At 39.4% G+C, this 27574-nt stretch overlaps 2 protein-coding genes and 1 long non-coding RNA gene across 3 annotated transcripts; all 3 read left to right on the forward strand.

The window, feature by feature from the left end:
- Window positions 1–487: 487 nt before the first annotated feature.
- On the forward strand, window positions 488–10482 carry spsb1 (splA/ryanodine receptor domain and SOCS box containing 1). The gene is made up of 3 exons (XM_028023005.1): window positions 488–641; window positions 6407–7265; window positions 9242–10482. The coding sequence occupies exons 2-3, from the start codon at window positions 6572–6574 to the stop codon at window positions 9367–9369; spliced, it is 822 nt and encodes a 273-aa protein (XP_027878806.1). The 5' UTR covers window positions 488–641; window positions 6407–6571; the 3' UTR covers window positions 9370–10482.
- Window positions 5581–27237, forward strand: LOC114148089 (uncharacterized). The gene is made up of 3 exons (XR_003596210.1): window positions 5581–5858; window positions 11032–11037; window positions 27227–27237. It is a non-coding gene; the product is annotated as an uncharacterized LOC114148089 (long non-coding RNA).
- On the forward strand, window positions 16896–26097 carry slc25a33 (solute carrier family 25 member 33). The gene is made up of 7 exons (XM_028022995.1): window positions 16896–17163; window positions 20070–20243; window positions 21793–21870; window positions 22893–22993; window positions 23198–23264; window positions 25018–25298; window positions 25381–26097. Exons 1-7 carry the CDS (start codon window positions 17123–17125, stop codon window positions 25578–25580), a joined length of 942 nt encoding a protein of 313 aa, XP_027878796.1. The 5' UTR covers window positions 16896–17122; the 3' UTR covers window positions 25581–26097.
- Window positions 27238–27574: the final 337 nt, after the last annotated feature.

Consider the following 27574-nt stretch of genomic DNA (forward strand, 5'->3'; position numbering starts at 1 on the left):
CAGAGCTCATTATACGAGTTACTTCCCAGCACAATGCTGGTAAAAAATTTTGTTAAAGACTTAATAGAGGAGTGATGTTATGATTATTTTCTGAATATGGAGTGTCAGAAAAAGCAGACGTTTCTTGAAGAGCAGCTCTTCAAGAAAATGGCCCTCTCATGTAAATGATAGGCCCAATTTCAAGGTGTAAAATTACAATGTCAAATCATAGTCATGATTTTAAGTCATATTTGATAGATGCGGAATTTTTAGAACAACTGAATGTAACTTGATTGTGCTATAAAATGGCATTATGTAGCTGGAAAATTCATAATACTGCACCTTTAATGAAAAGGAAATGCCACTCACAATATGGCGGAGATTAGTCGCTTCCGCCTGAATTTGAGCTCCACTGGTCTGAGTGTCTGCAGGCAGAACCTCTCGTCTTGCTGCAGATCGTCACGGGGAGGTCCTAATCTGCTGGTGCAGCTGGGAGCATTTTACCACGTGATTCGAGCGATGTCAGAGCAGTCATCACCATTTCACTTAATTCATGTCGGGGGCTCAAACGGTAAAAGGTGAAACAGCAAGGAAACCTGGTATGAAGTAGACGAAGATACCCGACCCCCTGCTACTAATCGCCGCCTGGCAACTTAAACGAGGTCAGTTTTCTCTGTTCATTTAAGCGTCTGTTTTGCTTTCGGTGTTCCTCTCTTCACATCCTAAATACTAATTTGGTGTCGGGCAAGCAACGGCTGGCCGTTAAGGACTCCCGGTCCCCTAACGTCCAGTGTAGCTCTGTTAAATATCCGTGTTTTGTCTATGTAGCCTCTTGGTAGGATTAGCCGTGTTATGTTGCTATATTTATGCTAATCACAGCAGGTTTGTGTCGCTGTCTTTATCAATTTATTTAATACAGAACGCGACTCGATTTAACGCAAGCTGTTGAAAAGTAACAAGGCTTTAAACTAATGGTTTCCAATGTTGTGGTTTACTCGCTTGGCGTCCCGCCGAACAACGAGCGCTTGTGTGGCGACTAGCCTGCGTTAGCAACGGCTAACATGGCAAGCTCAGCAGTTAGTAGGCCCACGGATGGTCACTTGCTCTCCTGTTTGAACGAATTACTCTTCGACAAAACAAGCCGGAACATTTAAAACTATATGTAACATTTCAAGGACTTGCTTTAGTCTTTATCAGCTGGTAGTACTGACGAAGAGTAACTAGCTTTTTTTGTTTGTTTTTTTGTGAAGAGGTGAGTGTCTTCGCCTGTTTTAAACGGGAAGTGTGGTTATTTACAGAGTTGAAGTTAAGGGAGGGTGAAAGTGGCTAACCGGGAACCTTATGAACAGCTTTCAGAATGTCGTCTTGTTAAACACAATGTTCAGGTAGACATTAATAGTTCATAGCTGTGTTTCAGGTTTTGTAGAACCGTAAAGCACTGCTTTTGTGGGTCACATGATAAAGGGTAACTCTCAACCTACAAGTAACGCATGTAGTTTTCTTTTTAAGATTAAACGCGTCTAAAAGTAACAGGGGGAAAAAAGTGACCTCATTCTGTTGAACCTGCATTGTCTTATCAGTATAATCAGTGCAGTCTTTGATGTAAGCTGTCCTGAGGGCTTGGTATAAACATCCCTAAACTTGGACAATAGGGAGCACAAAGGAAGTCGGTATATGCCAGAATAGGGTGATCTGGGAAATTAAAGTATCTTTCCAAAACGAATTGGGATAGGGGTATGGTACAGTTTAGAAGTAAAAAAGTATACTTTGAGTAAAAATCCTCCTTTTTTTTCTTTAGCCTTATCAAGATAAAACATTGCATGTCCTGAAAGCTAAATGGCGTGCAAGAGTTTTGCTCTTCTCACTGGTAAAAGGATAATGACTTTGGTAAACTTTTACCCAAATGTGCCAATTAACAATCTTCCTAATTTAAACTGGGCACAGTTTAAATTGAGCCTTACATGCAAAACAAGTGTTTCCTTGGCTCAGCAAATTCAATGAGCCCTTCCTCTTGCATTGTAATCAACTCTAACCCAAACCAGGGGCCCAGGAGCCCCAGTCAGGCCAGGCTTTTAGCCTGCAAAACAAAGCAAGCCACAAGCCAGCTTTTACTACTTGCAGTGTTTATATTTGTAATAATTTACAACGTAAGAAGTGGAGAGATGTTTTATGTACTCTGTTTAGCGGTGAGAGGAATAATGGTAAAGTCCTTGCCCAAAGGTTGTGAAAATTAACATGTTTCTTACTTTGTGAATGCTGGACAGCCAATGAAAAGAAGATGGTTTACATTGAAATGCAGGCCACCCGTTGCCTGCTTTTTCTTCCCTCCTGTTTTCCAATCAGTGAGAAGACATGACCCATTTAAATGGTTGTTTACTTGCATTAGAAGAAGAGCCAAGGCGGTGTTCAATGAACTCTTGTCTACAATTTAATTAGAGTGGCCTTCCCAGCAGCATAATTTTCCACATTACAAAACGCTCTGTGCCGTGGCACTGCTGTACAGTCAGGCACAGATTGACCTGCACCTGCATAAAAATCTCCTTTGAGATTCAAAATACAGCAAAAATACAAAAATAAAGCAAAATACAGTTGGTACTGTAAAGTGAAATTTTGATCCAGAGTATGTTGCGTTATCTGTAATCTTTTTGTAAAATGAACGCATGATGTGTGTTAACACCTCAGTCATAAAATGGTGTCCTGTCACATCTGAGCTGCTCTTGGTATTTGGTGGGAAAATGAAAAGCCATATATTTGCCAGAGAATTTTTTTTTTTTTTTACTTTATCTAGATACGTTTATGAAGCCATTTCTTATTATTGGAGAATGTTTCACTTTTATTTTAGCAGAATATTGTTGCCTTATAAGGAAATGTACCCCAACATTTCTACTAATCTTTTTCAGTTTCACATATATTACATGTATTGGTCTTCTCTGTATTGTTGCATTCATATCCTTAAAGTCCTTGGGTTATGTTAAGTGTTGTGTCAGGGCTATTCGATTAGTTAGTAAAACTAACTTCATTATGTTGCCTTTTCTTATTTATTAAGAGAAGGTGGAAAACTCTGTGATATGAGACAACTAATCAAATTAGGTTTAGATGTTTCTCACCCATATTTGTACAACCCAATTTTATCTTTATTTACATAGAACAATTTAAAAATCGCATGCCTCCATAGACAATACTATTCCTCATAGACATGTTTTGTTGTAAATTCACAAAAAAAAAATTATTTCTTCTTTCTAAAGTTGTATAAAAGCTATAGAGTTTAACAGTAGAACTCATAAATCTGGCTGTGAATCAAGTTCCAGCAATTAAAATGTACATATTTTGTGATGTTTGCCTTTTTAAAATACACAATTTTATTAAGAATCATCTTAAATTTTTTATTTGTTTTTGTAGCAAGATCTGGTCTAGTCCCTCGGATTCGAAGAATAATGCTTCAACTCTGTCTGTTGTGGCATATGATTCAAATTGCCTTGACAACTCAAATTCTTTAAAAAACACACAAAGAAGTTGGCGTGTTGAGGCTTGTTGTGTACAATACATAACTTCAGTCTCTTCTTTCTAAAGACTTCATTCACATCAGCTGAAAAACTCAATATTTAAAGTTTTAACGGCTTCCTCTATTTGGGTAATCAGTTTATTATAGTTAATCTCAGTCTAACAGACGTTAGACTGTTGAATAACAGAAACTTGTTGATCTTGTTCCTCTGGGTTGGCTTCATGTTGTGGTGAACTGATAAAAGGGGAAAAAAACAATGTCAAACAACCGAAGATGTTAAGCGAAACCGAGAAAGTTATTCATAAATGCATTATGCCGACAGTTCTACAGTTTTCTAAAGGCTGCACGACAGCCGACGCAGGTTTTCTGGTTGTGTCTCAGGATTTCTTGGGACACTGTTGTCCTAACATGTTTTTCCCTCTCTCCAAGAATCACATGAGAACAAAGACACTTTTGAGGCTACTTGCAGCCCTGCAGCTTCTCGGTTTTTGCCCGCTTTTAACTAGATTCAGTTGAAACATACCGTTTCTTGGTAGATGTAAACATTAGATCTAATTCTTTGTTTTTGGAATTACATGACGGCTGCAAAAAGAAATCTGCTGGGGACCGGAGTCAGATGATTTTAGTTTCATCTGTCCTTTGTAGCCAGTAAACACCCTGTGTATTGGGTTTTGATGGCAACACTCTGCAGTGTAGAAGTTGCTAATGACAGAAGAAGACACGGTTAACTATTTTGAGTATTCATGAGGTGTTTAAATGTAAAGTTGGAGGAAGCACAGAAGCTGTTGGCACCTTTACATTACAGAGGCATGTCAGAATGAGTTACCTGCTTTATATGGAAATAAACACACACCCATGTCACAGAGTAATCCATCACCTGAATGAGCTACATGTCTGCTAATTATGAAACATTCAGTCACGAGCACTACAGTGTAGGACTGGCACCAACTTGGCTGAGTGTCTCGGTTCACGTTTTCTGGGTTGTTTCATCTCCAAACTCTTGAAGCTTACTTTAGCAGACATAATTTGACTGAGACAACTAAACATAGATAATGTGGCGCTTCATAAAGCAGCAGCAGCAGCAGACAGAAACTTTAACTCATTAAACAGCACTGCAGTAAAATAGTTCATGGCTTGCTTGCACACCTTTATTAATTTACTCACCCACTGCTTCATAAATGTGGCTGGATATTCCACATACAGAGATTTTGTGCATTGTATGAAATATCTTTAAAAGAAAAGCCCTCAGCTGAAATGACCAGTACCAGAAATGAAATTCACTGATTGCATCCACTGATCCATATAATCCGGGCTTTCTAAGAAAATATCCTTTATTTACAGTATTCTAGCTAGTACGTTTTATACCTTTTAGATAAGCTGACTGCAGTGACGATGCGTCGCTATTTTCCCTTTTTCCATATGAAGTAACTATTTAATCATATTTATAAGTATGATTAAATATCTAAGGTCTCAAGGAATCAACAGTGGTGAAAATATTAAACTAGCATTACCAGGGTTTTCGACCTCCCCCCTGAAGTCCCGAAAGAGGGTCAAAAGACCCTGAGTCCAAACTGACGACTCTGATGGCTCAAATTAGCATCCCTTTTTCAATTGTAAATGTGGCCATTGACCGTCAGGCCAGAAGGTAGGAGTGTGAATAGTCCATGTTGGGGGTGGGTGCGATCTATGATGGAGGCAGCTCTACAGTAGACTCTCCTGTAGGTAGTGCTCTTCAGTTTAGTTTTGAAGCATACATGAAGTGTTTTTGGAGAGATGTGACCTTTTGCAGCTGATCCATGATGTAGTGCTGCATTATCCAGGTCATTTTGCCAAATGTAAATAGAGTTTGCAAAACATACAATCTGTTTCAAGAAATATGCAAAGGTTTTTCTAAAAGAAATTAGTAATGTTCTTCTTTTAAATAAAGCTAAGTGGGTTTAAAATGACAGTTTAGAAATAAACTAACCAAATTAATTGTGTTGATCCACCTCAAAAAAATCATGCAAAAAGTGTAAGCAAAAGAGATCTGGGAGACTTAGCACATGCAAATTTTCATGCAGCCTTTTGTGCTGTGGAGGATAAATAGGTGACTGCTTCACCTATTTAGTTCACAAGAAACAAAATGCAGAAGAGGTTCACCACTCAGAAGGCATTGGACATTATAAAATACAATATACTGAATAGAACTAACTAGACAGTTAGTTGGGAGTTAAGCTTTCCCCCTTCCTTTGGTGCGCCAGTAATGGCCTTATTTACAGAACAAAAGCGCCTGTTCACACCTGCTTATAGGATGCTAGCTAAAATCCTTCAGGTCAGTCGACCCGTCTCTGGGCTCCAAAGGTAGAAATGTGAAATGACCCTTCTCTGGTAATGCTAAGTAAAAATTAATGGTCAATTTTGGGGTGTTTTTCAAACAATTACTAATCAAAATTTATCAGTCACTATAAATCTTATCACATTTTTCTGTTCACACTTAGCTATTTCAAGGTGTGAATGGGGCTTGTTTGAATCTTTTTAGCTTTGTCTGTTGTGAAATTTGCTGGAATTGGAGTAACTTAATGTTTCCAAGAAACATTAGTTACTGCAAAGTTCTACAACCAAGCAAATACATTCAGACTGGTGTTTTTAAGTAATGCTAACCATGCTAATTGAGAAAATAATATGCTATGGACGATTCAAATCTTAATTCCATAATCATTTTTACTGATTTAAAATAATAGTGAACCCTTGTCCAAATGACCACTCACACTAAAAGGGTTAGAAAAATATTTAAATGTTTGTAGTCTTTAAAAACAGACACTCCAGTTTGGAAATTGGCTACAAAATGTTCACCTCTCTACTCCTGATGTTCACATTTAAAGTCTACACACAAGAAAAACAAACTTCCTGACTTGTTTTCTGTGCTTTCATCTCTCAACTGTCCAGACTGGTCCTTAACGTCTCGTCTTGGTGGTCCACATCAGACGCATCCCAGGTTGCAGGAGCACGGCGGAGGAGAGGCTCTGAGGCTGAACACTCCCCCCATTAGTCTTTGAGGCGGGGGGAGGAGAAAAAGGTGGGGATCGAGGAGCTGCTATACCCACCTGGAGCATGGGGCAGAAAGTCCCAGGTGGCATTAAAACTATTGACATGCGGGATCCGGCATTCAGTCCCCTAACATTGGAGTTACAAGCCCTGAGTCACACCAAGCCATCTCGTCTAGACCTTCTGCTGGACATGCCGCCCGCCAGCCTGGACACTCAGATCCAGCATTCGTGGAACAGCGACGACCGCTCCCTCAATGTTTTTGTGAAGGACGACAACAAGCTGGTGTTCCATAGGCACCCTGTGGCGCAGAGCACGGACGCCATCCGGGGGCGTGTTGGCTACACAAGGGGACTTCACGTATGGGAGATCAACTGGGCCATGCGTCAGAGGGGCACGCACGCGGTGGTTGGCGTTGGGACGAGCGACGCCCCTCTGCATTCTGTGGGCTACACGGCTTTGGTGGGGAGCAACTCTGAATCCTGGGGCTGGGACCTGTGCAGAAGTAAACTCTACCACGATGGCAAGAACCTTCCAGGAAAAACCTACCCGGCCTTCCTAGAGCCAGACGACACCTTCATAATACCAGACTCGCTCCTGGTGGTTTTGGACATGGACGAGGGCACTCTGGGTTACATAGTGGATGGACATTATCTCGGAGTGGCTTTTAGAGGACTCAAAGGCAAGAAGCTGTACCCAATAGTGAGCGCCGTGTGGGGACACTGTGAAATACGAATCCGGTACATAAATGGACTTGATCGTAAGTATGAATTGTAAATGTTTCAACGTATTATGTTGCCATGAGCGACTGTGTGGCTGTATATGGAGATTTTATAACCAGAGGATTTATTGATGCTGTAAACTAAGGTCAAACAGTCCATGCCTTGTCCTCACATCAAAACAGGCTTCCTTTAAAGCACAGCAGAACTTTTATTTGAAACCCTTCTTATGCACTGGTTATAGCTCAAAATTATCTGCAATGTGCTTTGCAGTTTGATCAGGTGAATTATTTATGTGATGCTTTCAGCGACTTGCTGTTTCATCATGTCAGGGATTTGTGTGTCCTTATGAAGAAGGACTTTTCACTGTAAAGATTGGTCTTCAGGGGAACTGCCCTATTTTGTCACAAACTGTACTTTGGCTCCAGTAGTTGGTTGGGAAGCCTCCTGAATAGATGTTAGTGAAACATCAAGAGGTTCCTGGTTGTTCAGGATCAAAAACTGATGCTGCTCAGTATCACAGAGATTAAAGCAAGTACACTAAAACTGGATTAATCCTATTTGCCCAGCTTTCTGGTCTGAAAACACTGGTGCACATTAGACCGTGTATTACCCATCTGTCCCAAGTGCTTTGTACTCATTAGATTTTTATGTTTGACTCAGATCCCTTGACCTAGTTTTGTGCCTATGCAAGAAAAGCACCACAGATAATCTCTTATTCACAAAACCAATCTACAGTTTGAAGTGACAGTCTCTCTTTTAGCTGAAGAGCAGAGCTGATCCCACGCCTTAAGATGGAAACCATTTTCAGACTTGGCAATGCTCCCTATTCAGAGGTAGACTTGTAGCCGATGTGGCTCCAACACAGGCCTGCTTGAACTCTGATAAAAACCCACACCCTCTTAGCTGCAGTGAGTTTCTTCCTCCTCCTCATCAGAACAATAGTTACCAAGTCTTTTATCTGACAGCTTGACTGATGCGTCCTACAGAAAGTTTGCAGCTGGAAAATCTACCTACTTCCTGGATAGATTTGGTAACTTGTGCCAAACATGGGGCACAATTTGCCTGTGTGGGCTCGACTCCTGCAGTGGGCACACACTGCATCCTTCCAATACTTTGTATGTTTTGCCTCCTTGATGTTTATCTGACTGTATAAATCAAAGATTTTGCCCTTTTTGAAAAACTGTTTAGAACAAAGGAGATTCTCATTTCTAACCACTGGCTGCCATTTAAGCTTAGATTTTTTTCTTTGGGTTTTTGTACATTTCTTACTCCCATCAATTTATAAGATAATTGTACTTCAAATAGTCTCGATTTTATTTGCAAGCAGGCATAGGGCAGGACAACAAGTATGATGTGATGTAATTTTATTTATAATTAAAACAATTATTCCCACATAAGCACATCAGTGTTCACAACTGGTGAGCGACTGATGCTGTGCAGAATTATTGTAAAACTAAAAGTATTGTACCAGGCTTTTATTTTATTTTTAAAGCTATTTTTAATCCATTTAACTGAGTATAAACAAATGGAATCAAACTTTCAACCATTTTGGACATGAGATCAAAATGTGTGGGGACCTTGTGTTTGTTTTAGTTGGATGGTGAATCTACATGCCGCTAATTCCAATTACACAACCCAACTTTAACCAGAAGGATGGGTGACGGCCTTCACGTCATTATGGTTCCTGTTCTGGTTCAGCTGCTTCAAACCTGAACTCTTTTGATCCGCTGAATTTAACTTGCTCATAAGGAATGAAAACGATGATGTCTTATTTTTTTTTCCTCAGCCAGCTGACAGTTTTGTATGTTTTTTTTTCTTCTTCTTTTTTTTATTTGAAACCTTGATGTAGTGCTTACAAAGCCAAGCAGGTTTCCAGTTTAATGTTCATACTGTAACTATTCTCATTGATTCTTATGTAGGTCACAGAAGGTAACAGTTGCTGACCAATTAAACAACACAGTCCCTGCAAGCCAATCCTTTTCCTCACCCATCTGCCTCTTTTGTCTTCCCCTAGCTGAACCTCTTTCGCTGATGGACCTATGCAGGCGTTCGGTGAGGGTGGCGTTAGGAAGAGACCGGCTGAGTGAAATCCACAGACTTCCCCTGCCAGCCTCTCTCAAGAACTACCTGCTCTACCAATGACGAAGTTGACTGACGAAACACATTCTGCACTCCCTTGTTTCTTTCTCTGGGATCGTCCTTGGGTTCAACCCGTTTGGCAGCATTACTGAAGCCTCCAGGACTGATGTAGGCACCTGCGTGAATCAGCAAGTACGCTTCTCTGTCGGTTGCAAAACTCCTCTCGAGTTTCTTATCCTGTTTTTATGACTCTTTTCAATTGTAATCTTTAACTTTGTAAAATCAGGAATCACTGAGTACTATGCACACACTGATCCAACTGATGCCCTGACAGTCACCGTGCTGGTGAACCACTTTTAGCTTGTAGGGTAATGTGGCATCTGCTGTGACCTCCAAGCCTGAGTTATGCATTCCTGTCTTTGTAGCCTTGGAAATCTGAATGAAATTGTGCTGAGACGACGCTGAGCCAAAAACACAGTAAACACAGTAGTGCACTGCTGTTATCTGGCCACAAGATGGCAGTACACTCGCATCAGTCTCAAATTAAGCATTATAAAATTCTGGGTTTTAGAGCTGGTTTTTAAATATATTTGCTGTTCACATGACACAGGAAAGAGTTGATGACCATTTTATAGAGTTACTGGTGCTCTGAGTGCGTTTAAGAGCAGCACAGGGCACTCACTGCCTGTGCTGCTCTTAAACGGTCTCTCTGTAACATGGATGTATCCGCTCAGCTGCTGCGGTGCAGGAATATCATCAGCAGTCTTCTACAGAAAGATAATGTCACTGTGATTCTTTGTAGCATGCACCTGCAGGAAACTCTTCTCAACAAACTACTTTTTATCATTTTTGTCACTCCTTGTTTTTATTAGTGCAGTAGTTCTTGACCATGTGCTGTTGAGGCCCAAGAGCATTTTTTTTAATTCATAATCTCCATGTTTGAGCACTGATTTGCACATATTAAAACAAAGAAAGGAGGAAAAAAGAACATGTAAATGTTTGCTGACTCTTGGGCCCCACTGGCAGAAAACCATGAACCATGATGTCTTGTTTGTCTATGAAGTGTAAAGCTGGGGGCCAGGGGTTTTGGAAGCTGGCTTTGTAGGTGCCTGACTTGATAAACTTTGGTTTTAAAGCACCATATTAACAGAAAGCGACAATCTACAGAGTGCTGCACAAATGTAATGGAAGTAGGTCAGATTGCCAACAGTTTGTCAAATGCCATATCATAAACTTGTATGTTTTTAAATGTGTATAAGTGGTACACCCTACTTTTCCTTGCTTGCTTCCACTTGATTTGTATTACTTTGTGTAAATTTGTTTGTAAGTATCTATTAAAGATTATTTCACATTGTCTGTGGTGTTCATTTTCTTATTGGATCAGACTTGTTATTCTGCCTGCTCAGGCTGTTCTGTCGAATATAGCAAATCCTATCTAAAAGTGATGTCTAGTATTCGGCTACAGGCGACAGTGGTGCAGTTAGCAGCACTCTTCTTCCAGCCCATGTTCATCCCACAGCCCAAAAACATGGCTGTGCTTTGTTCAAATTGTGTTAGCCTTTATCTAGTGCAGGGGTGTCGAACTCCAATCCTCAAGGGCCACTGTCCTGCAACGTTTAGATGCGTCTCTGCTGCACCACACCTGAATAGAATAATTAGGTCATTAGCAAGGCTCTGGAGAACTGATCTACATAAGGAGGAGGTAATTAAACCATTTCATTCCAGTGTTTTGTACCTGTGGCACATCTAAAAACTGCAGGACACAGACCCTTGAGGACTGGAGTTTGACACCTGTGGTCTAGTGGAATGTCAAAGTGGAAGAGCTGCAGTGTGATGTCAATGGTGACGATAAACTCAGGGTTATTTGTGTGTTCTGTTTTGCATCCATTGTGCTGTGTAAAAAGAATTGGCCCTCATTAATTTCTCCTACTGTTTTCATCTGAGTTGAATGGTGTTCTTATGAACAAACTGTCCTGCATCATCAGGCTCCTCCCACACAAGGTGTGTTTTCAATCTTTCTGCCCCATTAGCTTGTGTCAACGTCATGCTGGTGGTTATTTCAGGTTCAGTTTTCTTTCTTTCTTCTAACCACTGAACAAAGAGATGGTAAATAGCTAAATATAAATCTACCACATATGTTTCTGTTTAGCAGCTTTGACTATAAAGTTTTAGTCATAACCTTTCCTCAGAACTACAATGAATCTGAAAGATGGAAAAAAATCCCTGTGAATATCTTTAGAAAAAAAAGGGCAATTTCTGAAACCAATTGTATGCTTCTGCCCTCTTCTGGCGGATTTAGATATTACAAGTTTCTGGTACTTTTAAAATGGTTGCAGGAAATGTAGTTATGGCACACAAAGGCTTTATTTGGGTCTTTTGTATTGAGTTCAATGTAAAAAAAAAAAACAATTCTGATTATTTTGTAAACGTATAACAATAAAATTATGTCTTATATTGAAAACCCTACTGTGAAAATGTATGAATTGTTTTAATGGTTTTCTAGATTTAATCAGTACTATGTTGAAAGAATAATTTATAAATAAAGACTTCCCCCCCCCATGTATTAAAAGTAAATATAAAATCCTGCCATGAAAAGAATTTGATTATTTATTTTGTCCATCCATATTACTAAGTATATTTCAAATAATTGTTAAAATGCACTGAAAATTATTTGTGAACATTTTTGTAATGCGTACCTCTTAAATAAGCCATATTTTATATATATATATTTTTAGTTGAGCAATAAACTTTTGTTAAAAGCGTCAACTTAACAGTTCAGTTTTAAACAGAAAAATGTTCTGACTTGTATTTCGTATCTGGCTTTAAACAAATAACTTGATTGATCTTGGATGTCTTGCATAAGACCAGTTTTTTCTGAAATTGAAAAAGATAAATTAAATAATGTAGAAGGAAGTACATACAGATCACCAAAAAGTAATTTTATTAAATCTTTTGTCACTACAAGTTGCCAGTTTTATGAGCCACAGTCTTGCTCTTTGTGATGACTCCATGCAGCGGCAGGTTTCAAATGTACTTTTTGAAGGAAGCTGTGGGAAGGAAAAGAGTCTGACTTTAAAGTCTCCGTCTGTCTAACATCTGCCACAAAATGGTACACCATCTCTTGAGCTCCAGTAAGTGAAATCATTTCCCTGCATAATTAGAACAACCAAACAATTCAGAGACTGTTGAGAAAATGAATCACTAGACGGCAAGCAATCTGTCCATAAATAGCGCAGAGCTGTGCGAGTGTCAGCGAGATGTGACGCCTCAGTTTATGGCAGAAGGGAGCTCTGCTGGGCACCAAAGCACGTCACTGGCCTGGAGACATAATCGTTACGTAATTACATGTGATTCACTATCTCTGCGGTGTGGTTTGCTTTGTTTGCAGGTTCAAACACACAGAAAACAGCTGAATATCAAAATTGGGACAAGTTTAAACCCATAAAATTTTGATATTGATTGGTATGAGCACATTATTATGTTTTTTGTTTTATTTATTTGGTATATTTATTTTTGATATCTGGCTCATTAGATTTTTTTGTGTGTGTTTATAATGTAAAGCACTTTGAACTGCCTTGTTGATGAAATGTGCTATACAAATAATGTCCTGTTTGAAATAATCCTAGCATGAGATATGAGCTATCCTGGGTTCTAGCAGATGATACGATATTCTTCATAGAGGTGGTCGAGTTCAGTCTTATAAACGAGGAGGAATGCCATCAGTCAAGTCTGGATCAGAGTAGATCTGCAGCTCACGTTGAAAGGAGTCAAGTTTGGGAATATGATCCCAGAAATGTTTGATCAGCGTCTGGGTTTCTCTGCTCAATCAGTGACCCATGCAACCTGATCCCAGATAAGCGGAAGACGACGGATCAAGAAATCTGTGCCGATTTTGGAATAAAAGATGTATTATTCAATAAAAGAGTATCCAGATATCCATTAAGTTGAATACATGGGTTAATGGGTATTATTGAAGGCGAGGAGCAGTCAGCTGTTCTCGGTTTCTGCTCCATCGTTGTGTCCAGTCTGGGACAGTTTTACACAGAGATTTTAATCCGTGCATTTGTTCATCTTTTTACATAAGGCTCAGGATTAGGAACAGCAGCTGGCAACAAAAAAACTAAAAGCAGGCAGATTTCATGAAGCTGGATGTAACTGAAATGATCAACAGCAAAAGTTGTGACGCAAAACCGAAATAAAGTTAGGGTTTAACAGTTTAACGCAAAGTAAAGGCAGATGTGCATTGAACGTCTGGTCACTTGGTGTCAGTATTTCCAAAACCTGAAAACCTTTAACAATAAAGGTTGATGCGTGATTGGCATTTTATAATTGTATCTGATTTCAAGCACAGCAAATACTTGGCCTGATTTCTGCTTTTGTTGACAGAAACTGGTCAAGCTTCTCAGTGTAAACACATGCAACAAACAGGAGGAAGAAGTCGCCTCCTCAGCTCGTCTCTGTCGAATCAGATCACAGTTTGAACACACACCTATAAACACACCCCCCTATCACGTTTATTCTACAGAACGAGAGCTGCGTGCTTCTTAAATGTAGCACCTCAGCGACATAAATACCAAAATAGAGCAGCTGTACCTAATGTCAGAGGTGCAACAATTTACACAAGTTTAAATTAGACCTGATGGCACGACTGCAGGAAAGTGCACCTGTTGTTACATAATGTAAGTCGCTGCACTGCTACTCCTTATAAAAGAATATACAAACATAATCCAGCACTACTTTATTAAGCAAAATAAACCATGTTTTTCGCCCTGTTATTGGCTGCCAACAAAAACACTGTCATAATTTTAAACAGCTGAACGTGCAAGTGCGTCTTGTTTGACGAGATGTTTTGGAACAATAACACGGGTACTGCTGGGACAAACGCTGAAAGTTTGTCACAGCAGGAATGAAGTCAAGGTGACTTCATTCCTTTCCTATCAGCAAATATCCTTCATTGTTTTAGTGGATACACTGTAGGAGAAAATGGACTATAATGTAAGATTTTACACATACACATGCAACATTTCATGGTCTGTGTTCATATGCTGACCTTCTGTCATAATAGGGGAGTTTGTTTTGCCTTTTCTTCTTATCTCCCTACTAATTCCAGGTAAACAGGTTAATGGAAGATTTCTAGCAGCTATTATGTCAGCAGGAAGTAAGGGTACAAGATAAGCATATAGTTCAGCATGTCCTGCATGTTGTTGTTCTAGTAGCTTATTTTATGTCTCAGGATATTGCATATAAATTTACATTAGAGCACTATTTTTGCTGCACATCTTTCCATGTATTAATGGGAACAACCCAGAGTTAGGTTCAGTGCAGCAGCGTTCAACCTGGCATCGGTGATGGTTTGAGGGTACATTAGTGCACATAGCGTGGGTATCCCATCTGTGAATGTAACATCAGCCAGCTGTTGCTTTGCCTCAGCCTTCATTAGACACACGTGATTATTGAAGTACAGTTATATACCATTTTTCTCACTTTATACACCAATTATTTACTTTTTTTAAAGCGATCACAGATTAATTCAAATTCAAAAATACTTTATTTATTTCAAAGGGAAATTAAATATTGTTGTAACTCATTAATAGAGATTATTAAAAAAGTTATTGTAGATGGTGATGGCTGTTGGCAGGAAAGATCTCTTTTAGCGGTCTGTATTAAGAGCAGCATGGGTTTTATTGCAGCAAAGCACAGACCAAATATGAAGTCCAAAAACAATTTGTTGATTTATTATCAGGAATAATAAATATTCCTTATTTATTAAGAAATAATTAACTCCTTAACCCTCCTGTTATGTTGCGGGTCAAATTGACCCGTTTTAAAGTTTAAAAATACTTAGTATTGGTTTCTCTGCTCGATCAGTGACCCATGCAACCTGATCCCAGATAAGCGGAAGACGACGGATCAAGAAATCTGTGCCGATTTTATATATATATATATATATATATATATATATATATATATATATCAATCAATCAATCAAATTTTATTTGTATAGCACATTTCAGCAGCAAGACATTTCAAAGTGCTTTACATCATTACAAACACAGAAACACAATGCAATATAGAATCAATAATCAAAACAAAGCATTAAGTCAAGTTCCATCCATAAATTTGTAATTGATTACATTTCAAATACAATTCTAAACAGGTGGGTTTTTAGTTGAGATTTAAAAGAAGTCAGTGTTTCAGCTGTTTTACAGTTTTCTGGAAGTTTGTTCCAAATTTGTGGTGCATAGATGCTGAAAGCTGCTTCTCCTCATTTGGTTCTGGTTCTGGAGATGCAGACCAGAACCGGAAGACCTGAGAGGTTCTGGAAGGTTGATACAACAACAGCAGATATTTAATGTATTGTGGTGCTGAGCCGTTCAGTGATTTATAAACTAACAACAGTATTTTAAAGTCTATTCTTTGAGCTACAGGGAGCCAGTGGAGGGACTTTAAAATTGGTGTTATGTGCTCTATCTTCCTGGTTTTAGTGAGAACGCGAGCAGCAGCATTCTGGATCAGCTGCAGCTGTTTGATTGATTTGTTGGACAGACCTGTGAAGACGCTGTTGCAATAATCAATATGACTGAAGATGAATGCATGGATGAGTTATATATACATATATAACTTATATATATACATATATATATATATGTATATATATATGGTTATATATACAATTATATATATATATATATATATATATATATATATATATATATATATATATATATATATATATATATATATATATAACCAGCACAACGCAGAAGGGATCCGGTTACATATATATATATTGAGCTTGCTTAATTTATTCTTCAGTAATTTCTTGGGAGGTTAATTTTAATTCTACTTAAGTACAAATGTGTTGAAATACTGTTCTTACTGAAGTGTAACTTCACTAGTACTACGCTAACCAACCTCTGTGTATGAGTGACTGCTTTCCTGTTCACTCTTTTACGAAACTATCAGCATAAAGCATACTGCTGCAGACACCCTGCTGTGTTAGAGATGGCCGATGCAGCCATGGTGGTCGTCCTTTTCATTTATGAAAGACGGCCGGGCCGGCAGTATCCCAGGGTCCAACACTGTGCTTAAAAACATGCATGTTTTACTAGCATTGTAAGTATGAAACTCTTAGGGTCGTATGAAGTGTGGCACTTTAATATTGTCATATTTTTATTAAAGTATACAATACTCAAATATTTAAAGATTCTGCAGCTATAGTATATTTTTTTTTGGATGGGGGCAACATGGAGCCATCTCACATGGGACGTTTTAAACTTGAGTAAGATTCTTCTTCTGTTTTTTTGTTGTTATTGTTTTGGAAAAGGCACCAAAAATGGCCCTTGCCCATGGGTCCTTATCTTTCTAACTCCGGCCCTGAAGGTGGCAACACTAATTATAAGTACAATGCTGGTATTGAGCCTGCTTTATTTTTTGCTCTAATGCTGCTCAAGGTCAGCAGTTCAAAGTATTGCCCGGTTGTTGTTTTTTTTTAAAGTTGTGTTAGTGTTCGTGGTCTAATTGTGCAACACTTTTGAAAAAAAAAAGTCCAAGGAGACACGGAGAGGAGCACATGTGTCCACGTCAGAGCCGACACCCCCGTCCGTCCCTTTTACGTAGATGGAACGGAACCGGGCAGCACGGCTGTCCGCTGACAGATCCAAAAACGCCGGAGACGGTGTCGGACACGCAGATACAGATGACCTGCTGAGCACCGGTGACCCAAACTCCGTCCCCGTCTCTCTTCCTGCGGCTCAACGCGGTTTCTACTCGGACCCCAGCGGCAACATGGTGGCTAATTGAACCCACGGGAAAGATGGCACAGAAGGACACTCTGCTGCATCTCTTCGCCGGGGGGTAAGTCAATTCAAGGTTATGTAAACCGAAAATATGTGAACGTTATTTTAAATATTATACTTGTTTTTATCCGACACGGTTTATTTTATTCCTATGATCGTGTTAAATCCAGCTAGCTCCTGTTAGCACAGCGCAACCTCTCGAGTGCCGTCAATGTCTTTCTTTATTTTATTCTTTAATTCAGTGACTGATTTAGTAAGGTAAATGGTTTAAAGGACGATTAAGCTATGTGGGGAAAGCTGTGAACTTTAGTTTTAGGACTTTATTAAGGTCGTGGTGGACAATGACCGGCCGGCGCAATCTCCCCAGAAACCCTCTCCATGCGGAAGTTTGCTAATCTTCCGCCGCTAATGTTGCCTGAGATGCGCCAGCTAGCTTCTCGACGACCGACAGTCTTATTTCAACAATTTACTGTCAGTTTAGAGGTGAAACAACAGCTCAACGGGTTTCGTAATGACGTGGTTTGGTTGGCTGTTTTACCCTCGTTGTCAATGTGGCCGCATTTATAGCTAGCTGTTATAGCTAGCTGTTATAGCTAGCTGTTAGCATCAACATGTCCTTCACTGCCTTATGCAAGCAGCCGCTGCTCTGACTGGACGGTGACGACAATCCTTAACACGCAATGTTTGCATTTCAAAACTGCACATTGCCAACACAATAAGCAGCTTGAATTGCATAATAAAAGCCACAGTTGGAGGAGGAATTATTTTTAATCCTGTCCTGTTAATGGCGCCATTTAACGTTTCAGTTTCGCATTAGACGTTTACAGTAAAATCAGGCTTGTCAGTGTCATGGGTAGCGACTGTACTAAATCTTAATCTGTTGTCAAAAGGTTGAAGCTTTTACTAAATCTGAAAAGAGATGACAAGTTGATATATGGGTTATTAGGAGAATTGGAAGGTGAACTGCACTTGATGAACAGAGATGGTTTCATTAACTGTGCCTGTTTTGAAGATGAGGTGTAACAAAATGACCGAATTACAAACATTTTAACAAAAATAAAAAAACATTTACCGTAGTTCAGTTTAGACAGCAATTTCTTCTAGCAATGTATTTCATGTTTTTTTTTTAAGTTATAACTTCAAAGTTCTGGAAACATGTCTGTCATGCTGTTATTGTGGTTTAAAGGTTTTCTATGTGATAATAGACCTCTTTTTCTCAAAAAACAGAGTAATTTTACTCTCCTATGCTGCCCAGAGGAGGAGGAGGAGAAAATGACTAAAAAGCAGGAGCACAGGGATTTGCCACCAGGATATTACTGTATTCTTGTCACTGGGAGAGAAAATCATGCGCTCCAGGAAAGGACACATTTTTAATGCTCACAATTGTGAACTTGGTTCTAACCTCTGACCGAAAACAAAATTGTTTCGTGGGCACAAAAATCATAGCTGCTTGTTGATGTCCAAAGAGACGGCTAGTATACATTAAAAAGTATACCATATATACTTTTTTAGCCAGACAGTAGTGTGGATTTGAAGGTTTTTTCTTTTTTTTTTAATTTTTGAAACGGTCTGTTTTGAAAATATGAGTAGTCTAGGTGTTGGTACCGTTCATCGCTCTCATTAAGGTAATGCTCTATTTTAAAACTATCACAGGTGTACCATAGGGTGTTGGCCAGAGGATGATACCCAAACTGGTTAACTATCTAAAACCAGCATGTTATACTGGTACCCTTCAAGGAACAGGACAGTGAAGCAGTATAAGATGACGTAGACTTAAAAGGTTTGCTTGACATCTACCACTGCTTCTTTTTAAGCTTATGTAAAATTAGTAATGAATGAATGGCATAGATAACATTATTATTATTATAGTACTGGCCTTTTCTAGATCTGAAGGACACAAAATGATTAGACTGTGCTTTCAAACTGTTTATTTTGCACTTTAATCTTGAGGGAACTGGTTTGAAATTCATTGGTTTCTTATCTAAATAACATTTTGATTTGAAGCCCGGTGTCATTGCCCTGGCTCGACTTGTTAGCTGCATGCAGAGTTACTTCCCTGTTGTGATAATTGTTCATGCCCGCAACAATTCAGCATACCTGCTAGTGTTTGGTTTTGTCAGAATTGCCAGGTGGTGAGGAAAATGTGCACAGTTCTGGTAGTTAAAGACTAAAGGTCAGGCCGTTATGTAGTTGTTTCATGAATAAAATTTCAAAAGCTCTAATATTCTGCACAATAAGCAATTAATACTTGGTTCTAAATTTATTATTCTTTACTTTTGCTTAAGTCTACATCAAAATAACATTATAAGCAGTAGGAAAATGAACTTTTTATTTTTTTATTTTTACGTAAATATTGTAGGAAAGCTCTGTACTTGCATAATAATCTCATACCAGCGTGCGCCTTACGAAAAATGTAATAAGTTTTAATTGCTCCTTGAAGGATTAATAACAGAGTAACTGGATTCCAGTGACGAGATAATTGGGTCAGTCGTTACTTTTCCCAAGATATTTGACTTTGTCCTTCAGACATGACACAGCAGAGAGGCTTAGTGTAATAAGCTCTGGTCTGCTAAACTTGCTGCTGGTGAGGTTATACTGTTTGTTAAAGACGTTCTGCTTTATTAACCAGTTGAATAACTTTGAAATGTTGCACTTAAAAGGCCTTCCCTCAGGAAGAAGCTTCTTTTTTATGTGCAATTAGGATGTCTGAGTTGAAGAACCGTGTCGGCCAGATGTGTTTTGTCCACTCGGAATAATTTCCACTGCGGAGTGAGGAAACTGCTTTAGACCGTGATTGTTCATTGGTCTCCTGGCCTGTAGCTCTTCAGCTCCGCGTTGATGGAAAAACACTCCTCAGTGAAAGCTAATAAGTCACATCCAATGGCAACAGAAGCTGCATACTTGGTTTTTATCTTCACATCTCAAAGCTTGCCGAGTTCCTAACGGTCCTGATTCGTTTCATAGATGCAGCGGCACAGTGGGAGCCATTGTCACCTGCCCGCTGGAGGTGTTGAAGACACGGTTGCAGTCGTCTGGCCTCACCCTGCGGCCCGTTTTCCAGGTCCAGCTGGGAACCCTCAGCGGCGCCGGGGTTATCCGACCCGGGACGGTTACACCGGGACTGCTGCAGGTGCTCCGGTAAGACGTTTGTTTATGTTGTCAGCCAAACGGTGACGCACCGCAGCGCACTCTGCGAGCTGCCTATGGAGATGTTTTATGGTTCCAACTGCAAACGGAGGGACAACGTGTTCCTTCCCAGCAGCTGGTGAAACTTGGCGTTTATCTCCACAACATTTAGATTGATGTTTGGAAATAATGTGTAATAATTTAAAAATATATTATTCCAATTATCTCAAAAGTAAAAAGCTTTATTATGTTTTTTTAAATTCCTGGAAGCACTTCCAGAATCCTGTTACTTTCATAATCTTTAAATCAAAACGCCCTTTAATCTAGTCTTACATAAAGTGAGGATTAAGTACACTGTGCCCTGCTAATGTTTAGAGGCTTTAACCCGCTGTTTGTTCAAGTGTAAACAACCTCTTCTTGCCTCGTGATTCGACTAAAACTGATTTCTGTGATTTCTGTGGAAGTGATCCATCTTCATGTCTGCAGTGATTGGTTGAGAAGAAATAGACTTTGCCCCAGTTCGTTGAGAGAGAATGAGGGAGGGGTATTAGTCAGGCGCGGAGTTATGTTACGCTCGGACGACTAGGTTTGCAAACTGAACTGGTTTAAACTGGCGCCGGCTGCTTTAGGCTGTAAATATTGGAGATAATCCGCCAGAACTGCCAAACAAATAAATCATCAAGTCAAGTCTAGAGCTATTATTTATTTCATTAGATTTTGTGTTTACTGTCTAACTTGTAACGATTAAATTAAATGTAGACTCCCTCAGCCACTGATCAGTGAAACCGTTTGCTTTGCTCTTCTTTAATTATTTTTCACTGGACATCACTTTGATCTAAAAAAATGAGTCATGATGTTTCAGTGTCTGTTTACTTGTTCAAAATGTAACTTTATATTTACATAATTATACTGATTTCCAGAACAAATTGAATTGAATGTGTTTTTTCATGCAGCCACAGATGAAGAGCTATATATGGCTTGTTGAAGAAATGTTATCGTCTACTTTTTTTTTTTTTTAAGCTTCTGTGTTTTAAGATGCAGCAACATTTGTTTCCAAAGACTAGGACAGAAGCGGCGCACAATAAAAAGGATGATAACAAACAGATTTCATGGAGCTCCGACAGTGAAACGTTGACATTGAGCATTGCTTCGACCTAAAAAGTGGTCAGTTTGTCATTGTTTGAGAAGAGGCGTCAGGTGTCGGTGACAGAAAGGAGTGGAGTTCATGAACCCTGCATGATTAACAGTGTGCATTACAGAAACACTCCCTTCTTCTCAGTTTCTGGCAGGGCAGAGTGGGCCGTCACATGGCAAAGATGGGTCACTTCCCTCAAAGGGTTAAAATGTCTCTGAGGACGCGTCTGACGTGACTCGCCAGACACCAACCAGGGCATGAAGTTCAGAGCAGAATCCACTGAACTGAGCTGATGCAACTATGAGGGGGATTGCAGCAGAGTCCTCACATGCATTCCCCTGATTAAAAAAAACAAAAAAAACATGAACAAAAGTTGGTTTAATTCATATCAGTGTATTAAATGTTTCTGCTTTGTGTTCATTACAGATCAATTCTTGAAAAAGAGGGACCAAGTTCTCTTTTCCGAGGACTGGGGCCGAATCTCGTGGGTGTTGCCCCTTCAAGGTACAACAGATTCACTGTGCACACTTCTCAGTTCCTCAGGCCGCGCTTTGCTGTGCATCTTTGCTCCAAGTGTATTTCAAACACAGCAGCCTGTTGGTGCAGATGGAAATCACACATTCAAATGGCTTAATGGATTCAAAGACAATAAACAAAGCACATTCAAAATAAAGCGTTTTAACTTTGACTCTCCAGAGGTTTAAATTGAATCTTTGGGCAAACAATAAAACTCAAGACTGTTTATTTATCTTCTTTTTTTTTTTTAATGGCAAAAAAAACCCTATCTTGTTACATAAACAGGAAGCCGTTGTTATGGCAGCGGCTTCCTAGTCCCATACAGTTTGCGTGTGATGCATCTGTGAACATGAGACAGCAGTTTTTCATAAACCTCGGGGCACGTTTGTGTGTGTGTGACAGAATAACAAACATAATACCAGGAATAGGTGGCGATTAATCTACAGGGAAAGTTTTGACAGGAGAACATACTATGATGTCTCAACTTCACCTTTATTCTATGTTTAGTGTCAACAAAGTTGTGCACTTTGCACTGTTTCCCTTTAGCTGATAACCTTGCCGTACCAAATACCTTCTGATTCACCTTGCATTAGATGTTGATTGGACTTTAACACTGAAAGGGAGTTATGTGTTACTTTTAAGCTTCGTCTGTGGTTGAATAGTAGCCACAGCGTTATTATGCGCTGCTCGTTAGGCTGGCGAGCTTCGACAGATTTCAATGCAGAGCGTCCCAGTGGGCATCTCTGGCTTGGCCGGTGCTTATTCAGCGTGTTCTCGTGCAGCGACAGTTTGTTCCAGAAGCAGAACAGAGAGAGCTGGCGCTAGGAAAGAGATTCCTCTAGGCACACCATCAAAACTTCACACAGTCCTGTTCCGCTTTTGCAATATATAGCTCCGCTTTCACATTCGCATTGAGTGGACGAAGCACTTTTATTGTAAAACTCTGAGCTTATCTGCAGCTGCTTCCAATTAAGAGTCCTTACCAGCATCTCTCTCTCTGTCTCTTTCAGAGCCATTTACTTTGCTGCATATTCAAAATCAAAGGAGATGTTCAACGGGCTGTTTGTCCCCAACAGTGGACTGGTGCACATGTCCTCAGCTGGTACTGCAGGTGAGCAGCCCGGTGTCTCTAATCGATAAATGAAACAGAAATGTTGTGCAATTCGGTGCCATATAAACTATTTATTAAAGCTGATAACATGAACTATTAATTAACCTAAACATAATAATGTTGCTTCTCCAACATTATTATGGCATGCTTGAATGGTGGAATCTTGTACTTTAAGATTAAAATTAAAATGTTCATTGTTTTCAGCTTTTGTTACCAATTCTCTGATGAACCCCATCTGGATGGTCAAGACAAGGATGCAGCTGGAGAAAAAGTATGTTCTGCTCCCTGTTGGTATTTTCTATATTTGTTTACATTCTTAGGCACATAGTGTTGTTGTGTCAAACACCTATATTAGGGGGCTGACAGGTGTTAAAGTATAATTGACCTTCAAATGAAGCCATTTAGGGGGCCTGAGTTCACGGACCCACTGCTCTGCAGTGCGTGAGGCTGAGCGTGTGACCTGCCTTTATAAATACGCACCACTGACGCACTGTCCTTCATCCAGTTGGCCATATTTACGTTGCCAAGTTTGGAGCAGTAGTAAGGTCACAGAAAACAAGTCTGCTCTCTCTGCCCGTAAAGACGGGGTTCTTTCCTGCAACGCAAGCAGGTGAATTTGGGACATTTTTCTAAAAGTAGGTTATATACTTATCACTTCTTTGAAGGATAAATAACCATATGAACAACAGAAGAAGCTGAGTTAGACTGGTTAATAATTGACCGAAATAAGGAAATCATTGAATTGATCTTTCTTCCTTATGTAGGATAAAGGTAACGAATCACTTAGAGTGAATTGTGTCCATGTCTTCCCCTGTCCAGGGCTTTTTGCTTGTAGTCTGGCCTGTTAAACCAAATTGTCAAGTTCCACTGAAATTTGAGCATTCTGAAAATAATCTATCTTAAAAATTGGACACACCAAACAACAGAAGCAGAAATACCATTGATGTCCAAAAGCATCTTAAAGGCTTCATGTCAAGAATAGAAGGACTGTGAGCAGATTGTTTCAGTAGATGATTTTAAGTCAGTCTTTGAGGAGAGATTTTGGTAGTAAATATTGGATGGTTTAATTTTTTTGGTATTGAATTTAAGTTGGGGGGGAAAAAATATCTCGATAGGTAAAGATGAGGCGACCAGGTTTTTCCAGGAAGACACCAAAATCGTTTGTATCTGACAGTCGGTTCCAGTTTGACCATTTGGGATTTTATATATTTTTTATTTATTATTATTATAAGAGCTACATAGCAGAACTGCCAACTTTTTTGTGGAATAAAAAGACAGCATATGACTTCTTAATCTGTTATTCATCAAACTCAAAAATTTAAAAAAAAAGCGTGTGCATGCTGTTGGTTGATCTGCTTATAGACAAAATATTGAGTTTGTTTTGGCACTTTTATTGAAAACAAAACAATCTATTTTTTATGTTTGACCTGCCAGTTGCTACAACCAATGGTGCATCTCTAGCATTAAGATAACATTGTTATTAACGTTGTTTGCAGATAGATTTCTTTTGAGGGACTTTTGTTGTTTTTTTGGGTGGGTTGTTGACGATGAGAAAGATAAATCCTTTAGAAGAGACCTTTATTATGATACATATTCAAAATGACCCACTAAATAGAAATGGTTTGGATATTTGTACCAATCAAAGCACTTTACACTAGAACCACAATTGATAGGCAATGCATTTATTAACCACTTTGTGGACTGGAAACACATGCCTTGCCCTTGTGACAGAGGAGGAAACTGGAGTCTAACCCTCAACTTTCAATATTGCGTAGACTATCATACCTTTCCCAGTGAGCCATAATCAGCCCAATTAAACAATAAAAGCAAGACGATGTGGCCTTTTATTCCCTCAACTGTTTAAGAACGTTTGAAAGCCGACCTACCTACAACAACCACAAATTGCTCGTTTACCTTAAACGCCTGTCTTGAATCGGTTGTATTGCCTGTGGCGTCTTCTACCTCATGGAAAATATGACCATTATAAACTTGTCACTAACGATCCGTATCGGTTTGACTTTTAGAGCCAGAGGAGAGAAGAAGATGAATGCGCTTCAGTGCGCTCGCTACGTTTACAGGACGGAGGGAGTACGGGGTTTCTACCGCGGCCTGACTGCGTCCTACGCTGGAATCTCGGAAACCATGATCTGCTTCCTCATCTACGAGACGCTGAAGAAGCAACTCGCCAAGAGCCAGTTCGCCTCGCCGAACGGAAACAACGAGAAAGGAGCATCAGACTTCCTGCGGCTGATGATGGCAGCAGCTTTTTCGAAGGGCTGCGCTTCCTGCATAGCTTACCCACATGGTAAATTCGCTGCATATTCAACTCAAACAGAGGCCTGCTGTATTTCTGTTTGTCTAACCATTTATTCATTGTGTCCAAACAGAGGTCATCAGGACCAGGCTCAGAGAAGAGGGTAGCAAGTACAAGTACTTCTTCCAGACGGGGAGGTTGATAGCTGTGGAAGAAGGCTACGCAGCTTTCTACAGAGGACTCGTTCCGCAGCTAATCAGACAAATCCCCAACACAGCCATTGTCCTGTCCACCTACGAACTCATCGTCCACCTGCTGGGAGATTCCAAGTGATGTTGTGTTTGAAAGCTGGGACTTTCCTCTCACGCAATGGATTCCAGAGTAATCCCAAGAGACTGAAGAAAACGTAGCATATACATGCATACATAATTACTTTCAAAGTGGTCCTGCACAGACCGCTGTGAAGAAACGGTAGCAGTTTGTACTGTCATCCAAAGAGTTCGACACATTATTTAATTCAGAGCTTGTTAGTTTATCAACACAAAGCCTCGGTACTGAAACTGCATACCTGTGGAAGGTCATGTTTGTAGGTGACTAGTTTTAAGTTAACTAAATTATTTTTTGTTTTGTAATGTTGAAGATATTTGTTCATCACTGTATCATAACGAATGATGTGGGCAGGTTGACGCGATTAGCTAACAATATCATTCAGGAGAAGTTGTAATAGTAGAGCTGTTCTTTTAGTCGTAACATGGGCTACTTAAAGATTTCTGTTTTACAATCTGTTTCAAGTTGTTTGAGCTGCACAGAGATTTATTGTATTTTTCCATAAATGCACAACTCTACAGAGGTACGTGTGTTTCCTTCGTGAAGACGTTCATACTTTGCAAAAAAAAAAATCTAATTGGAGGTTCACTTGATCACTGTGAATCAAAAACTATCACTTTACATTTAGATATTTCACGTTAAAATACCATTTTATTTTTTCCAAGATCAAGATGACCTGTCGTCACACAAACCATTAAAAAGACATGAAGGCGGTTACAGCCAAAATAAATAAATTTAGATTTGATTCCCTGAAGCCAGCCAAGGCCGTTTTAGAGGGAACAAATGGCTTCCTTAATAAACAACCCAACCCAAGGTGTCATTGGCTCTATTGTTTATATTTTGCCTTGTCTACATCAGTAAGTTGATGGGAAACAGCGAAGGGGAAACAGAACTTCCTGAAGCAGTTGTTTTTAGTTTTTTTTTTTTTTTTAGTCGTGCCATGTGAAACACCCATGATGACTCAGCCATGAATCAGCAGAACACGTCCTTTTCCTTCTGTTTTTTGTTGATTTTAACTACAGCGTCCGTCACCTCCAGCCGGTTGGAACCGATTCATGAGCAAGTGGGAGGACTGAGGTAGGAGCGGTCATGAGGAGCTGAGCGAAACTGCCTGTTCACACAGTATGACTGATAGGTCAGCCTAAATAAGGGGTTTTCACATTTTTACTAATGTCTCTTACTAGAACAGTAAACTTTTTTATCACATCTCAAACAAATATATTTTATTAGGTGACACAGAGGTTAGAAAAACATTTGAATAAATTAATCTTCTACTGCAAAACTTGATTGCATACTGAGGAAGTGATGCACCTGAAAGTTGCAGGACATCGGCCCTCGAGGTCTGGATTTGAGGAACCCTGTTCTATTGAGTCTGACTGAAAATGTAGTAAAATCAGATCAAATGAATATACAGTGGGACAATTTATCCCACATTAAAAATGAGTTTTTAAATAACAGAATTGGTGGCAGCCTTCTAAAATAAATGGCATGTTTTTCCCTCATTAACTCTTTTGTCCTTAAAATTGATCAATTTCAGGATCCTCTAATCCATGACTTATGTTTCTCTGGGGTATGAATATGGTGTGACAAGCCCTCACCAGTGGAAATATGCCTAATAAAAATGGGTTGATTACCACGATACCATCATTAAGAAAGGGATAAATAATTTTTGACAAAACATGAAAACATTGTTCTATACGCATGTCTTCTTAATCTCTACATGGAACACAAAATGTTCAAAATAATCTGTGCTAAATGTATGTAAAGGTGAACAACTACACAAAGTATGTTGATGAGCAGCAGTACTGATCAAAAACAAGGACTCCATGTATGAGTTAGACTTTTTACATAACAGAGTAGTGAGACAGGTATGCTTATAATAACATACTCTGGTGGTGTGCCATGAGCCTATCAACAGTCCTGTATGTGCTTATTACTCATAATGGGGCGTTGCAGTTTGTGGATAACAAGTTTGAGCAAAACCGAACGGATGCCGAGGT

This window comes from Xiphophorus couchianus, chromosome 1, assembly GCF_001444195.1.
Source record: "Xiphophorus couchianus chromosome 1, X_couchianus-1.0, whole genome shotgun sequence".
NCBI classification, from domain to species: domain Eukaryota; kingdom Metazoa; phylum Chordata; class Actinopteri; order Cyprinodontiformes; family Poeciliidae; genus Xiphophorus; species Xiphophorus couchianus.